The sequence below is a fragment of the Bos indicus x Bos taurus genome, chromosome 4, assembly GCF_003369695.1.
Source record: "Bos indicus x Bos taurus breed Angus x Brahman F1 hybrid chromosome 4, Bos_hybrid_MaternalHap_v2.0, whole genome shotgun sequence".
Classification (NCBI taxonomy): domain Eukaryota; kingdom Metazoa; phylum Chordata; class Mammalia; order Artiodactyla; family Bovidae; genus Bos; species Bos indicus x Bos taurus.
This window is the reverse complement of record NC_040079.1, coordinates 94,820,847-94,837,375: the sequence shown is the minus strand read 5'-3', so window position 1 is coordinate 94,837,375 and position 16,529 is coordinate 94,820,847. Positions and strand designations below refer to the sequence as shown.

General features: G+C 38.6%; 1 protein-coding gene across 6 annotated transcripts in view; it reads right to left on the bottom strand.

Annotated features, from left to right (window-relative positions):
- The window catches only part of ISPD (isoprenoid synthase domain containing), a 373,438-nt gene that overhangs the window by 319,408 nt on the left and 37,501 nt on the right, over nucleotides 1-16,529 (bottom strand). For all 6 annotated transcript variants that reach the window (XM_027540014.1, XM_027540018.1, XM_027540013.1 and 3 more), the window contains exon 3: nucleotides 9,024-9,173. In XM_027540014.1, the coding sequence (XP_027395815.1) occupies nucleotides 9,024-9,173 (150 nt within the window). The remainder of the gene's footprint in view (nucleotides 1-9,023; nucleotides 9,174-16,529) is intronic.

Here is a 16,529-nt window from a genome sequence, read left to right as displayed (position 1 = left end):
AGTAAGCTCTGGGAATTGGTGATGGACACGGAAGCCTGGCATACTGCAGTCCAAGGGGTCACAAAGAGTTGGACACAATTGAGCGACTGACCTGAACTAAAATAATTACATCAGCATATCAATATGTTAATGCAATAACTGAATGCAGAATGCCAAAGAATAGCAAGGAGAGATAAGAAGGCCTTCTTAGATGAATAGTGCAAAGAAATAGAGGAAAATAAAAGAATGGGAAAGACTAGAGATCTCTTCAAGAAAATTAGAGATACCAAGGGAACATTTCATGCAAAGATGGGCAAAATAAAGAACGGAAATGGTAAGGACCTAACAGAAGCAGAAGAGATTAAAAAGAAATCACAAAAATACACAAAAGAACCATACAAGGAAGGTCTTAATCACCCAGATAACCACATGGTGTGGTCACTCACCTAGAGCCTGACATCCTGGAGTCTGAAGTAAAATGGGACTTAGGAAGCATTATAACAAACAAGGCTAGAGGAGGTGATGAAATTACAGCTGAGCTATTTCAAACCCTAAAAGATGATGCTGTTAAAGTGTTGCAGTTAGTATGTCAGCAAATTTGGAAAATTTAGCAGTGGTCACAGGAGTGGAAAAGGTCAGTTTTCATTCCAATCTCAAAGAGGGGCAATGCCAAACAATGTTCAAACTACTGTACAATTGTGCTCATTTCACAAGCTAGCAAGGTAATGCTCAAAATCTTTCAAGGCTTCAACAGTACATGAACCGTGAACTTCCAGACGTTCAAGCTGGATTTAGAAAAGGCAGAGGAACCAGAGATCAAATTGCCAACATCCACTGGATCACAGAAAAAGCAAGGAAATTCCAAAAAAACAACTACCTCTGTTTCACTGACTATGCTAAAGCCTTTGACTGAGTGGATTACAATAAACTGTGGAAAATTCTTCAAGAGATGGGAATACCAGACCACTTTACCTGTCTCCTGAGAAACCTGAATGCAGGTCAAGAAGCAACAGTTAGAACCTTTCATGGAACATGTGAATGATTCAAAATTAGGAAAGGAGTATGTCAAAGCTGTATATTGTCATCTTGTTTATTTAACTTATATGCAGAGTACATCATGCAAAATGCCAGGCTGGATGAATCACAAGCTAGAATCAAGATTTCCAGGAAAAACATCAACCACCTCATAAAAAGAGATGGTATCACTCCAATGGCAAAAAGTGAAGAGGAACTAAGGAGCCTCTTGATGAGGGTGAAAGAGGAGAGTGAAAAGGGTGGCCTGTAACTCAACACTCAGAAAATTAAGATCATGGCATCCGATTCCATCACCTCATGGCAAACAGTCCAGGGAAAAAGTGGAAGCAGTAACAGATTTTATTTTCTTGGGCTCCAAAATCACTGTGGATGGTGACTGTAACCTAGAAATAAAATGTTTGCTCCTTGGAAGAAACGGTGACAAACCTAGACAGTGTATCAAAAAGCAGAGACGTCATTTTGCCAATGGTTTGGTTTGGTTTGGTTTTGCCAATGGTCTGCCATAGTCAATGCTATGGTTTTTCCAGTAGTCATATATAAATGCGAGATTTGGATCATAAACAAGGCTAATCGCTGAAGAACTGATGGTGCTGGATAAGACTCTTGAGAGTCCCTTGGACTGTAAGGAAATCAACCCAGTCAGTGCTAAAGGAAATCAACCCTGAATATTCATTGGAAGCACTGATGCAGAAGCTCCAATACTTCGGCCACCTGATGTGAAGACCCCAATTCACTGGAAAAGACTCTAATGCTGGGAAAGATTGAGGGCAGGAGGAGAAAGGAGCAACAGAGGATGAGATGGTTGGATGGCAGCACCAACTCAATGGACACTTTTGTCCATTGAGTTTAAGCAAACTCTGGGGATAGTGAAGGACCACAGAAGCCTGGCGTGCTGCAGTCCACAGGGTCACAAAGAGTCAGATATAACTTAGTGACAGAACAACAATAACTACAGTCAATATGCTACGTCATCCACCTTCACAAAAAAAATTCTTAGTTTATAACCCCTTTCAGTTACGCCCATTTGTCTCCTCCATATGCATGGAAGTTCCTATAAAGAGCGGCCTCCTATTCACTAGCCAATCAATTGCACCCAGGCTTCTGTTACTACTCCTCCCCTTCAAACACCACTCATCTCACATTAGTAAGGCTTATGGTCAGTTCTCAATCCTTTCTTCTGTTTAAACCATTATGGAGCACTGAATCATTCTTGAACTCCTTTACTAGGCTCCTGGGACATTACCCTCTTACTCTGCGGCCACTCCTCTTCTGAAAAAATCTTCTTCCCAAGATATCTATTTCCTAATTCCCAGAATCTGAGTATGTCCATTAATATGGTAAAGGGACTTTGAAGATAACATTAGAGACTTTGAGACGGGAAGATCATCCTGGATGACCTAGGTGGGCCTGATGTAATCACTAGAATTCTTCTCAGAGGAAGGCAGGACACAGAAGGCAGGAACACTGAAAGCAAGAGTAGTACGAAGGACAGGCCAGGAGCCAAGAATGAAGTGGCTTCTAGAAACCGGAAATGTCAAGGAAATAGTCTCCACTGCAGTCTCAAGAAACACAGCCCTATCATCTTGATTTTAGATTTCCGATCTCCAGAATTTTAAAGTTCTCTTTTCAGTTCTCTGAGAGTGTGGATTTGTTTCAACAGTAACAGGAAACTAATACATCTTTTCATACTTAGAATCTGTGACTGCCCCAGGATTCAGCCTTTGTCCCTCCTATTTTCTCTCTACCAGTTTTTCTACTTATCTCAGTCAATGCCACAGCATTAAATGTCTGAAAGATGACAATTATCAAGTGCCTATCTTTTTATTTTTTTATTGAAGGATAATTGCTTTGCATAATTTTGTTGTTTTCTGTCAAACCTCAACATGAATCAATCAGCCATAGCTATACATATATCCCCTCCCTTTTGAACCTCCTTCCCATCTCCCTCCCCATCCCACCCCTCTAGGTTGATACAGAGCCCCTGTTTGAGTTTCCTCAGCCATTCAGCAAATTCCCATTGGCTATCTATTTTACACATGGTAATGTAAGTTTCCATGTTACTCTTTCCATACATCTCACCCTCTCCTCCCCTCTCCCCATGTCCACAAGCCTATTCTTTTTCTTCATTGCTGCCCTATAAATAAATTCTTCGGCATCATTTTTCTAGATTCCATATATATGTGTTAAAATACAATATTTCTCTTTCTCTTTCTGACTTACTTCACTCTGTATAATAGGTTCTTGGTTCATCCACCTCATTAGAACTGACTCAAATGCATTCCTTTTTATGGCCGAGTAATATTCCATTATGTATATGTACCACAACTCCTTTATCCATTCATCTGTTGATGGACATCTAGGTTGCTTCCATGTTCTAGCTACTGTAAATAGTGCTGCAATGAGCAATGGGATACATGTGTCTTTTTCAATTTTGGTTTCCTCACGGTATATGCCTAGGAGTGGGATTGCTGGGTCATATGGTGGCTTTATTCCTAGTGTTTTAAGGAATCTCCACACCGTCTTCCATACTGGCTGTATCAATTTACATTCCCACCAACAGTGCAAAAGCATTCCCTTTCTCCACACCCTCTCCAGCATTTATTGTTTATAGGTTTTTTGATGATGGCCATTCTGACCAATGTGAGGCGATATCTCATTGTAGTGTTGATTTGGATTTTTCTAATAATGAGCGATGTTGAGCATCTTATCATGTGTTTGTTAGCCATCTGTATGTCTTCTTTGGAAAAATATCTGTTTAGGTTTTTTTCCCACTTTTTGATTGGGTTGTTTGTTTTTCTGGCATTGAGTTATACGAGCTGCTTCTATATTTTGGAAATTAATCCTTTGTCAGTTGTTTCATTTACTATTATTTTCTCCCATTCTGAGGGTTATCTTTGCACCTTGCTTATAGTTTCCTTTGCTGTGCAAAAGCTTTTAAGTTTAATTAGGTCCCATTTGTTTACTTTTGTTATTATTTTTGTTACTCAAGGAGGTGGGTCATAGAGGATTGTGCTTTGCTTTATGTCGTCGGGTGTTCTGCCTATGTTTTCCTCTAAGAGTTTTACTGTTTCTGGGCTTACATGTAGGTCTTTAATCCATTTTGAGTTTATCTTTGTATATGGTGTTAGGAAGTGTTCTAATTTCATTCTTTTACATGTAGCTATCCAGTTTTCCCAGCACCATTTATTGAAGAGGCTGTTTTTGCCCCATTGTATATTCTTGCCTCCTTTCTCAAAAATAAGGTACCCATAGGTGCATGGGTTTGTTTCTGGGCTTTCTATCTTGTTTCATATTTCTGTTTTTATGCAGGTATGATACTGTCTTGATGACTGTAACTTTGTAGTAATCTGAAATCAGGAAGGTTGATTTCTCCAGCTCCAATCTTCTTTCTCAAGATTGCTTTGGCTATTCTTTTGTGTTTCCATCTGAATTGTGAAATTTTTTGTTCTAGTTCTGTGAAAAATGTCATTGGTAATTTGATAGGGATCACATTGAATCTACAGATTGAGTTTGGTAGTATACCCATTTTCACAATATTGATTCTTCCTACCCAGGAACATGGAATATCTCTCCATCTGTTTATGTCGCCTTTGATTTCTTTCATTAGTGTCTTATAATTTTCTGTGTACACTTCTTTTGTCTCCTTAGGTATGTTTATTCCTAGATATTTCTTTTAGTTGCAATGGTGAAAGGAATTGATTCCTTAATTTCCCTTTCTGATTTTTCACTATTATTATATAGAAATGCAAGTGACTTCTGTGCATTCATTTTGTATCCTGCAGCTTTGCTATATTCACTGATTAGCTCTAGTAATTTTCTGATACTATCTTTAGGGTTTTCTATGTACAGTATCATGTCATCTGGGAACAGCGAGAGCTTTACTTCTTCTTTTCCAATCTGAATTCCTTTTATTTCTTTTTCTTCTCTGATTGCTATAGCTAGGACTTCCAGAACTATCTTGAATAATAGTGGTGAAAGTTGACACCCTTGTCTTGTTCCTGATCTTAGGGGGAATGCTTTCAGTTTTTCACCATTGAGAATAATGTTTCCTGTAGGTTTATCATATATGGCCTTTACCATGTTCAGGTAAGTTCCTTCTAGGACCATTTAATCATAAATGGGTGCTGAATTTTGTCAAAGGCTTTTTCCTGCATCTACTGTCTACAATGTGAGAGACCTGGGTTCAATCCCTGGGTTGGGAAGATTCCCTGGAGAAGGAAATGGCAACCCACTCCAGTACTCTTGACTTGAAAATCCCATGGATGGGGGACCTTGGTGCAGGCTACTATCCATGGGGTCACAAAGAGTCAGGCACGACTGAGCGACTTCACTTTCACTTCCACTGAGATCATATGGTTTTTATCTTTCAATTTGTTAATATGGTACATCACATTGATTGATTTGCATATATAGAAGAATCCTTGCATCCCTGGAATAAACCCAACTTGATCATGGTGTATGAGCTTTTTGATGTGTTGCTGAATTCTGTTTGCTAAATTTTGTTGAGGATTTTTGCATCTATGTTCATCAGTGATATTGGCCTATAGTATTCTTTTTTTGTGTTGTCTTTGTCTGGTTTTGGTGTCAGGGTGATGATGGCCTCGTAGAATGAGGTTGCAAGTGTTCCTTCCTCTGCAACTTCTTGAAAGAGTTTTAGAAGGATAGGCATTAGCTCTTCTCTTTTTATTAATTTTTCACTGGAGTCTAGTTGCTTTACAATGTGTTGGTTTTTACTGTACAGCAAAGTGAGTCAGCTATATGCATATACCACCTCTTTTTTGGATTTATTTCCCACTTAGGTTACCACAGAGCCCAGAGTAGGGTTCCCTGAGCTCTACAGGAAGTCAAGTGCCTATCTTTATCTGGATCTTTCCACAGAATTACAGTTTCATATATTCAACTATTGGAGAAGACAACGGTACCCGACTCCAGTACCGTTGCCTGGAAAATCCCATGGATGGAGGAGCCTGGTGGGCTGCCGTCTATGGGGTCACACAGAGTCGGACACGACTGAAGTGACTTAGCAGCAGCAGCAGCATATTCAACTATCTCCTTCACATTTTTTACAAAGTCTACAGGAAATCTCAAACAGTACAACAGAAGCAAACTTTTGATCTAATCATACAAAAACTCTCTTCCCTAGCATTTCATATCTCAATAAAGGACCACTGTGTTCTAGTTATTCAGAGCAAATCCTTGGACCCATTGGTCTTCCCATTCTGAAATTTCCTTGACATTTCCGGTTTCTAGAGGCCATTTAGTCAGACAGGCCATTTAGTCTACCTGAACAGGATAGACTAAATGGCCTATCCTCACTTTACCTCTAAATCTCTTCAGAACACAAACACTTCACACCAAATACTATATTGCACAAATCGCCCTAATTGTCATCATCTTTGCCTTGATCATCACAATAGCTTACTTCTTCCCTTACCTTCTGTAAGGTACCATCCCCACAAGGGATAGGGTGGCCCCATAGAAGTAGGACTTCACACAGCACCATCTAAAGTTCCCCTTTCATTCAAGGTAAAACCTAAAGCCCATATCACTGCCTTTAAGATGCTACAAGATACCACACACAGGGCCTCCCTAACCACATCTCCTACTTCCCTCCATGATGTCATTCTTCTCTAGCCTCATGCCACCTTTTTAGATTCTGCATCCTGTACCTAAAATAACGCTCTCAGTTACCGGCATGACTTATCTCCTCACTTACTTCCCAATGCTGGCTTAAATTTTACCTTTTCACATGGTACCTCTGACCAATCTATAGAAAATGACTTCCCACCCCTGGAACTCTGTCCTGTTTTACTCTTCTCTACTTGTTAAAACCAAAACATATATATACACAAATAGTATAGATAAGAGAAAAATATTTTATGCAAACTTCCTTATGAATGACTTTATGATCAAAAATGATTTTCCTAAGAACTTGCATCAAAACCTCCAAAATGCTGTGTGCATTCCTCATCTGAACCATAGAAGAGTTGGTTTTGTGTGACTCCATTCTCAATTCTCCCAAGAATGCAACAGAAGAGACTTTACCACATACAATGAATACCTTAGGGATGTATGTGGTAAATTTTGGTTCCCAAAGATCGCTCAGTCGCTCAGTCGTGCCCGACTCTTTGCGACCCCATGGACTGTAGCCTACCAGGCTCCTCTGTCCATGGGATTTTCCAGGCAATAGTACTGGAGTGGATTGCCATTTCCTTTGCCAGGGAACTTCCCAACACAGGGATCGAACCCGGGTCTCCTACATTGTAGACAGACGCTTAACCATCTGAGCCATCAGGGTTAATCAGGATCACATGACAGGCTTGTTTGTTAAAACACAAATAGGTGTTTCCATTCCCAGAGTTTCTAACTAAGTAGGTCTGAGGTGAAGGCCCGGAATTTGCATTTTAACAAGATCTAAAACATGCTTAAGGTTGCTGGGCTGGTAACCATAATTTGAGAATCAGTACCTCAGTGCTTTAGGGCTTAATTCTCTACCAAAAATTGTTGAAAAATACTACTCTAATGTGAGGCTCACAGGATTATATTAAATTTTCTAAAACAGAGCTAACATTTATTCTTCTTAAAGTGAATGCTCACATAAAGATGAACAAATTCTTTCATTAATCTTAAAAAATATTAGAAATATCAAGCAGATGTCTAGCTCAGCAAGATTTAGGCTTTTATGATTTTTAATAGGGTAACATTTGATTAATGACCAAATGAAGGTAAATTTCTGTGTAGCAAATTTTAAGAAAACAAACCATGGTCAACTATTCATACCATGAAAACTGGTTCTCATTTACTGGGAATTCAATATTTAAAACAGTAATTGATAATCAAGATTGATTCATTATGTCATTAACTACTTTTTATCCAAAATGTGGGCTTTCCTGGTGGCTCAGTGGTAAAGAACCCTCCTGCCAAGGCAGGAGACATGAGTTTAATCCCCGAGTTGAGAAGATCCCCTGGAGAAGGAAATGGCAACCCACTCCAGTATTCTTACTTAGAAAATCTCATGGACAGGGGAGCCTGGCGGACTATAGTCCATGGGGTTCCAGAAGAGTTGAACATGACTTAACAACTAAACAAAAACAACTATCCAAATTGTGGTATTCTTTTATTATAAAATGTCAATATTTATGTTACTATTATCTCATATATCTCTACAGTCCATCCATCTCTAGTTACTGATTATTTAACATCATCCAAGCCAAGCACTGCTTTAGCTGTTGCAATGATCCTTTTTCATTGGAAAGTTTCTGTCAAGCATGATACCTGATATTTAATAACTGTTTAATGAATAAACACAGAAATGAATAGCAGTAAAATTTACAGGTACAAAATGTTTCCAAAACATGAAAACAAAGATAATGTAGTATAACATAAACATAAATGATTTGGTATTTTGAAATCACTTACCTTTAAAATTTTAACACAATGTCTCTACAGCTGTGCAGATTGTTTACTACAGTAGGGCTAAGACTGCTTAACTTTCAAAGACCCACTCACCAGGCAGGCCCTCGGCCAGCGTCAGGGAGTTTGTTTCTTGGCGTGTTTCCAGGGAATAGTTAACTGATAAGAGTGGTTCACTGTGCCTAGACATCCATGTAAACAATATGGTTTACGCTGAACACCTGCTTTCCTCCTGGGAATCTGAAATTTATGTGCAAGGCAGAACTATCTACATGACCAACCCAATGCCTTAAGACACCAAGTCTCCAATGGGCTTCCCTGGAAAGAAGCATCACACCCATGCTGCTGCCTTGTCATTGCTGGAAGGAAGGTGTGCCTGTGTCACCCTGGAAGGGACAGATCACGAGGACGATTTCACATGGACTCCTCCAGACTCTGTCTGGGTCTTTTTCTCATAGGAACCAACTTCACTCTAATTAATTTGAGCCTTGAGTTCACTCTAGAGCACCATGAGTTCTTCTAGCTAATCTCCACATATGGGAGTGATTCTTAAAGATGCCCAATATGGCAGATTTTTAAAAAGCCAAGATTCTTACCTGCTGATATGCGTCATAGATCACATCAAATAGAAAGGCCTGTGGCATTTCACTTGCCCTGTATCTGGCACGTTCCAGTGAGTGGTCTAAGCAGCTGTCTGCAGATGGACTGATGACAGTAGATACAAGAGGTCGGATTGCTCCTGAGGCCTAAAGAACAGAGATGCAAATGACACATTTACATGACCTAAAAAATATCTAAAAGTTAAATTCTGAACTCTGGATCTGTCTTGAAACGGATCTTATACCTTCAACAAGCTACCTCAAGAAAATATTCAAACAAGTCTTTATTTTGGCTCATAAATAAAATCATTTACAATCAAAAACCAGTCTCGATACTTCCCTGGTGATGCAGTGGATAAAAATCTACCAATGCAGGAGACATGAGTTTGAGCCCTGATCCAGGAAGATTCCACAAGTCGTGGAGCAACAAAGCCTGTGCGCCACCGTTAAGTCCATGCTCTAGAGCCCTGAAGCCATAACTCGTGAGCCAGCAAGCTACAACTACTGAAGCCCATGTGTCCTAGAACCCATGCTCTACGACAAGAGAAGCCACCACAATGAGAAGCCCGGGTACCGCAACTCAAGTATAGCCCCTGCTCGCCACATCTAGAGAAAGCCCACGTGCAGCATAAAGACCCAGTGCAGCCAAAAAGTCCCCACCGATCTCAAACCACTGCAGTTCTATATAGTAAGAGATATAAATAATTTTTCATTACGGGTCCAAAATCCTTTGCATCACAGGCTATTGAAGTCAAATACTAAGAAAGGATGCTCAGATAAAATTGGACCCTCCCTGAAGATGAGAGACAGAAAGAGACTATTGTCCAAGAATGAAATGGGTTACACATGAACATTTACTTGTTAATGTGCCTTCAAGTATTTAATTTACATATTAGATCATTAAGGAAAAAAACACATTCCCTAAGATCTCCAAAATGAGCTCTGCCACCACCCAAATGACAATGAATTTCTGCCTTGCTCTAATTCCTGTGAAAAATAGCTCCCTTCAAACACAGCATCCATGTGAAGCTCCCCAAGGCAAAGCGTCCACTGATTTCAACTGCTCTGGTGAAAGCTCTGTCTCATTAATAGATGCATCTAAATTTTAAAAATACACCTTATCTGACAGTTTTTCCCTTTACCTTTAATAAAGTTACACTGTAATATAATCTTGCAGGTCAATACCATACAGCTACCTTGGTGAAGTAGCCTTAAAATGAAGTTCCCAGTTAGGATAATTAACCCAACTGTCCTAGATTAACTGTAAAATGTCTTATCTTTCATATAAATACAGCATATAACATTAACACCTAAGAAGAATTTGGTCTCCAGGAGACCACATCTGAGAAATATAGACTGTCCACAAACTAGTTTACAAAAGCCAAGGGATTGGCTGAAAATCAAAGCTAATGTGTGAGCCAAGCAGACAGTGTACAAACTGTGTCACCATTTCCAATGACTCAAGCAGAGATTTGGAGCCTAGGCATAAAAGCAAAAGTGAAGAGAGAGCCAGGGCTGATAGGGAGTGATCATGTCCAAGTGGATGAAAGACAGGTAAAGAGCAAGCCCATTTGGTAGCTCTGTTTTTAGTTTTTTAAGGATCCTTCATGCAATTCTCCACAGTGGATGTACCAGTTTACATTGCCACCAGCAGTGTGGGAGGGCTACCTTCTCTCCACACCTTCTCCAGCATTTACAATGGGTAGACGTTTTGATGATGGCCATCCTGACCAGTGAGAGGTGATAACCTCATTGCAGTTTTGATTTGCATTTCTCTAATAATTAGTGATGTTGAGCACCTTGAAAAGATGAGCTTTCTAGCCATCTGTATATCTTCTCTGGAGAAATCTTTTTCTTTTAATATTGAGCTATTTGCGTGAGCTATTTGTGTATTCTAGAGATCAATCCCTTGTCATTTGCTTTGTTTGCAAATATTTTCTCCTATTCTGAGGGTTTTTTTTTTCATTTTGTTTATGATTTCCTTTGTTGCACAAAAAGCTTTTAAGTTTTATTAGGTCCCATTTGTTTATTTTTGGTTTTATTTTTGGTTTTACTTTTATTACTCTAGGAGGTGGAACCAAAAAGATCTTGCTGTGATTTATGTCAGAGTGTTCTGCCTATGTTTTTCTCTAAGAGTTATATAGTATCCAGCCTTTAATCCATTTTGAGTTTATTTTTGTGTATGGTGTTAGCGAGTGTTCTAATTTCATACTTTTACATGTGGCTGTCCAGTTTTCCCAGCACCACTCATCAAAGACACTGTATTTTCTCCAGCATATATTCTTGCCTCCTTTGACATAGATTAGCTGATCCAGCAATCCCACTTCTGAGCATATATCCAGAGAAAACTACAATTCAAAAAGATACATGCACTCCAATGTCCACTGAAGCACTATTCACAATAGCCAGAACATAGAAGCAACAGAAATGTCCATCAACAGGGGAATACGTAAAGAAGATGTGGAACATATATAGAATGGAATATTACTCAGCCATTAAAAAGAAAGAAAGAACGCCATTTGCAGCAGCATGGATGGACCTAGAGAGTGTCATAGTGAGTGAAGTCAAAGAAAAACAAATATTACATGACATCCCTTATATGTGGAATCTAAAAAAAGGGTACAAAAGAATTTATCTACAAAACAGAAATAGAGTTACAGATGTAGAAAACAACTTATGGTTACAAGGGAGTAAGGTAGCAGGGAGGGATAAACTGGGAAGTTGGGATTACCTACTATACGGCACAGGCAGCACAGAGAACTCTATCCAATACTGTGTAATGACTTCTATGGGAAAAGAATCTAAAACAGAGTGAAGATATATATATATATGTGTGTGTCTGATTCACTTTGATGTACACCTGAAACTAATATAACATTATAAATCAACTATACTCCAACAAAATTTAAAAAAGAGAGAGAGAGAGCAAATCCAACTTGTCAAGCTAGCACCTATTAGCAGAGGTTTTGGAAGACAAGACAGGAAAGGAATTCACACATGTACATAGTGCTTTTTAAGGGAAAAAACATAGTTCTATTTCAACTACTTACAGTTCACTCTATGCCAGACTATGTCATAACATTAGAAGAACATGAGATACACAAAATGTCACCAAGAGCTGTGCAGAGTCTCTTCCCAGCAAAACAACTGTAACTAAAGAAAAACATTTTTCAAAAACAACCATTTAAAGTCTTTGAAAATTGTCCTAAGGGCATTCAACAAATTAACATTTAAGAATCTCTCTTAAATCTTGTAAAGAACGAAGCCTGTGGTACTAGAACCATCATCCATTTTTTCCTTCATTCCACAACACCCAGCTCAGTGTGACTAAAGTTCCACTCAGAGTAGGTGTGACCAAGAAGACAGGCTTCCCTGTACCCCTAGCTCCCAGTGGGAGGGGCAGAGCGGAGCATTTCCCAGCCCACTCAACTCCAAGACACAAAGGCTCAATTACAGACAAGTGTGGCCAAGAGGTGGTAAGAGAGTCCTTCTCCCACAGAGTCTCCCACAGTCTCCACCCACAGAGTGAACACCTACCCCTTGCATGGTAGGCAGAGAACACTGCGGCCATCACCCTTGGCCCAGTTCACACAGAGGGCAGAGGTTCTGTGCTGGAAGAGGCAAAAATAAGAGGAGGCTATTGCCTCTAGGCAGCACCTTACTCATGAAGAAGTGATGTCGCTCGCACAGCATGCCTACCAATAGCCCCAAAACACAGGCATGGTGACTTTGCACAGGGAGAAAGACAAGTTCTAATGACAGACAACTATGAAGCTCGCCCCAAGGGAATTCACTTAATTGGAAGTGAGTGTGAGAAAGTTTAAGGATAAGTACACGCTCAGAGATCAGCATGATAAGCAGTTAAGAGGAAGGTGATCACTTCATGAGAGCAAAAAGCTGAACCATAGGCAAGCTAGTTTATCGGAGACAACCAGAACAAGAGACAGCTAACAAGAATCTCCCACCAATCCCTAGAGTCAGAGCAAACCTCAAATACTGGCTTCACAAACTATCCCTGCCAAGGCGCCAGAATTTAATTGGATGGAACCATAGGGCACTCTATGTACTGGGCACTGGTCCAAAGTAAAACAGTTAGCAGGCAATGAATGGAACTTGTCAGTTGGGTGTCAGAGGCAGGCAGTATAACAAAGAGATCAGACTGCTAAAACCACTCTTATTCTCTGATGACTAAACACACATCTAGAACCCCACCCTCTGTGAAGTGACTTCAGAGGTTTTGCCCTGTACAGGAACAAGACTGTGACTTTTCTGGTTTATTTTAGTAGCCAAGAAAATAAGCCCTACAGAGATAGACAAAATACATTTTCTAAAATATGCATTTTTCAACAACAAAAAAATGGAAAGACATGGATCCAAACAGGAAGGTGAATCTATACAAAGAAAAAAAAAAAAATCAAGGAACAGAAACTGCCTGCGAGAGGACCAGATATCACACTTAAGCAGGTAAGACGTCAAATCAGGTATTACAAACATGTTCAAAGAACAAAAGGATACCATGTGTAAACAGAGTATGATGACCATTAGTATCATCAATATTAAGAAGAGATATCTTAAAAACTGAGTAGCAGTTTTAGAATTAAATGTAACTATAATGAAAAATTCACTAGAGAGGTTCAATAATAGATTTGAACTGCAGAATACCTGAATTTAAAGTTATATCAATAGATTCTACAAAGAAAAAATGAACAGATTCACCAAGATATGCAGGACATCATTACAGACATTTCTGTAATAGGAATACCAGAAGGAGAATAAAGGCAAGAAAGGAGCAGAAAAAATATTCAAACAAATTATGATTGAAAATTTCCCAAGGAAAACAATCTCCACACTCAAGGAGATCAATATATTCAAAGCAGAATACACACAAAGAAATTTATATCCAGACATATCATAGTAAAAAATGAAAAAGCTAAAATTACAAGAAAAAATGTTGAAAGCAACCAGAGAAAAATGTTTTATCATTAACAAGAGAACACCAATAAGATTAAGAACAGATTCTAATCAGAAACAATGGAAGGAAGAAGGCAGGTAGGTGATATGATAACTGCTCAAAATAAAAACCTGTTAAACATAAAGTCCAGCAAAATGAGAATTTACAAAAATCAGATCAAAATAACTCAGAGCAAACAAGCAGATTTCATGTCTAGCTGATTCACCCTACAAACTTCAAGCTGAAAGAAAGCCAAGTGTAGACAGTAATTCAAATCCACATGAAAAAAAGACCACCATTAAAAAAAAAAAAAAACAAGAAAGAAATAGTATAAATGCCTATTTCTCCTGTCTTATGAGGTTTAAAAAGAAACTATAAAATATATAAGTAACTGATCAACCTATAACATTGAAACATGTATTTGACAAAAACTGCATAAAAGCTTAGTAAAAGTGTATTATAAGAAGAAAATAATGGTACCTTGAGTCCACAGTAACAAGTGAAAACTGAAAATAGAAAACAAGAAGGTTAATATGACATTGGGCTTCCCAGGTGATGCCATTCCTTTTAAATACAGCTCACCTTTCTTCTCAGCTTCTGTAACTGTTGTAAAATAAAATGAGGTGATAACAACAGTGGACTATTTGGGTTTCTAACATACATGCGTCTAACATTAAATAACACAAAAAGGCGGAAGAGGGAATAGAGCTATTTAAGGGTAACATTCCTGTATCTTCCTAGATTTTAGTTAGCATATATCTGGATTATGTTAAGATATATACTATAAGCCATGGAACAGTCACTAAGAAAATAAAAGTTGAAATGAAAAAATAAGAAAATTAATGTTCCAATAGAAAACATTATTTTAATATGAAAGAAAGCAGTAATGAGGAAAGACACACAAGAAACAAAATAAACTGGCCAATGTAAACTCAAAAATATCAGTAACATTAATTTTAAGTGGATTAAACAATCTAAAGTCATACCGTCAAACTGGACTAAAAACCCAACCGTATGCTATGTATAGGAAACAAAAATCTGAGACTCAAAGATCAAAATACACTGAATACAGAAGGATGAAAAGGATATATATCAAGCTAACAGTAACCATAAGAAAGCTGAAGTAGCTATATCAAAAAAAAAAAAAAAAAACAGATAAAATCCTTTTGTAATCAAAAAAGAAAGGGCAATTCAACAAAGTATAAAAATTTATCTAATAGATCCCCAAGTACATGGAGCAAAAATTGGTGGGACTTAAAGGAGAAATAAATAATCCAACCATTGGAGACATCAACATCCTATTTTCAATAAAGAGTAGAACAACTAGGCATTATGGAAATAAGACTTGAAAAGCACTATAAACCAACTATACCTAATGTATCAAATACTCCACCAACAAGAATATGTTCTTCTAAAGCGTACATGGAGAATTCTCCAGATCAGACCAAATACTCAGCCATAAAAAAGACATAGTAAATTTTTAAAAATTAGAGTCATATTAAATATGTTCTCCAACCTTAAAAGTGAAATTAGAAAACAGTAGTGCAGCCAAATGGCTGTCTGAGGAGGCCCTACAAATAGCTGAGAAGAGAAGAGAAAGGCAAAGGAGAAAAGGAAAGATATACCCATTTGAATGTAGAGTTCCAAAGAACAGCAAGGAGAGATATGAAAGCCTTCCTCAGCCATCAATGCAAAGAAATAGAGGGAAACAATAGAATGGAAAAGACCAGAGATCTCACCAAGAAAATTAGAGATACAAAGGGAACATTTCATGCAAAGATGGGTGCAATTAAGGACAGAAATGGTATGGACCTAACAGAAGCAGAAGATATTAAGAAGAGGTGGCAAGACTACACAGAAGAACTATACAAAAGAGATGTTCATGACCCAGATAACCACAAGGGTGTGATCACTCACCTAGAGCCAGACATCCTGGAATGCAAAGTCAAGTGGGCCTTAGGAAGCGTCACTACAAACAAAGCTAGTGGAGGTGACAGAATTCCAGCTGAGCTATTTCAAATCCTGAAAGATGATGCTGTGAAAGTACTACACTCAACAGGCCAGCAAATTTGGAAAACTCAGCAGTGGCCACAGGACTGGAAAAGGTCAGTTTTCATTCCAATACCAAAGAAAGACAATGTCAAAGAATGCTCAAACTACTGCACAATTGCACTCATCTCACACACTAGCAAAGTAATGCTCAAAATTCTCCAAACCAGGCTTCAACAGTATGTGAACCATGAACTTCCAGATGGTTAAGCTGGATTTAGAAAGGGCAGAGGAACCAGAGATTAAATTGCCAACATCTGTTGGATCATCAAAAAAGCAAGAGAGTGCTATAAAAACATCAACTTTTGCTTTATTGACTATGCCAAAGCCTTTGACAGTGTAGATCACAACAAACTGTGGAAAATTCTAAAAGAGATGGGAATACCAGACCACCTGACCTGCCTCCTGAGAAATCTGTATGCAGGTCAAGAAGCAACAGTTAGAACTGGACATGGAACAACAGACTGGTTCCAAATCAGGAAAGGAGTACATCAAAGCTGTAT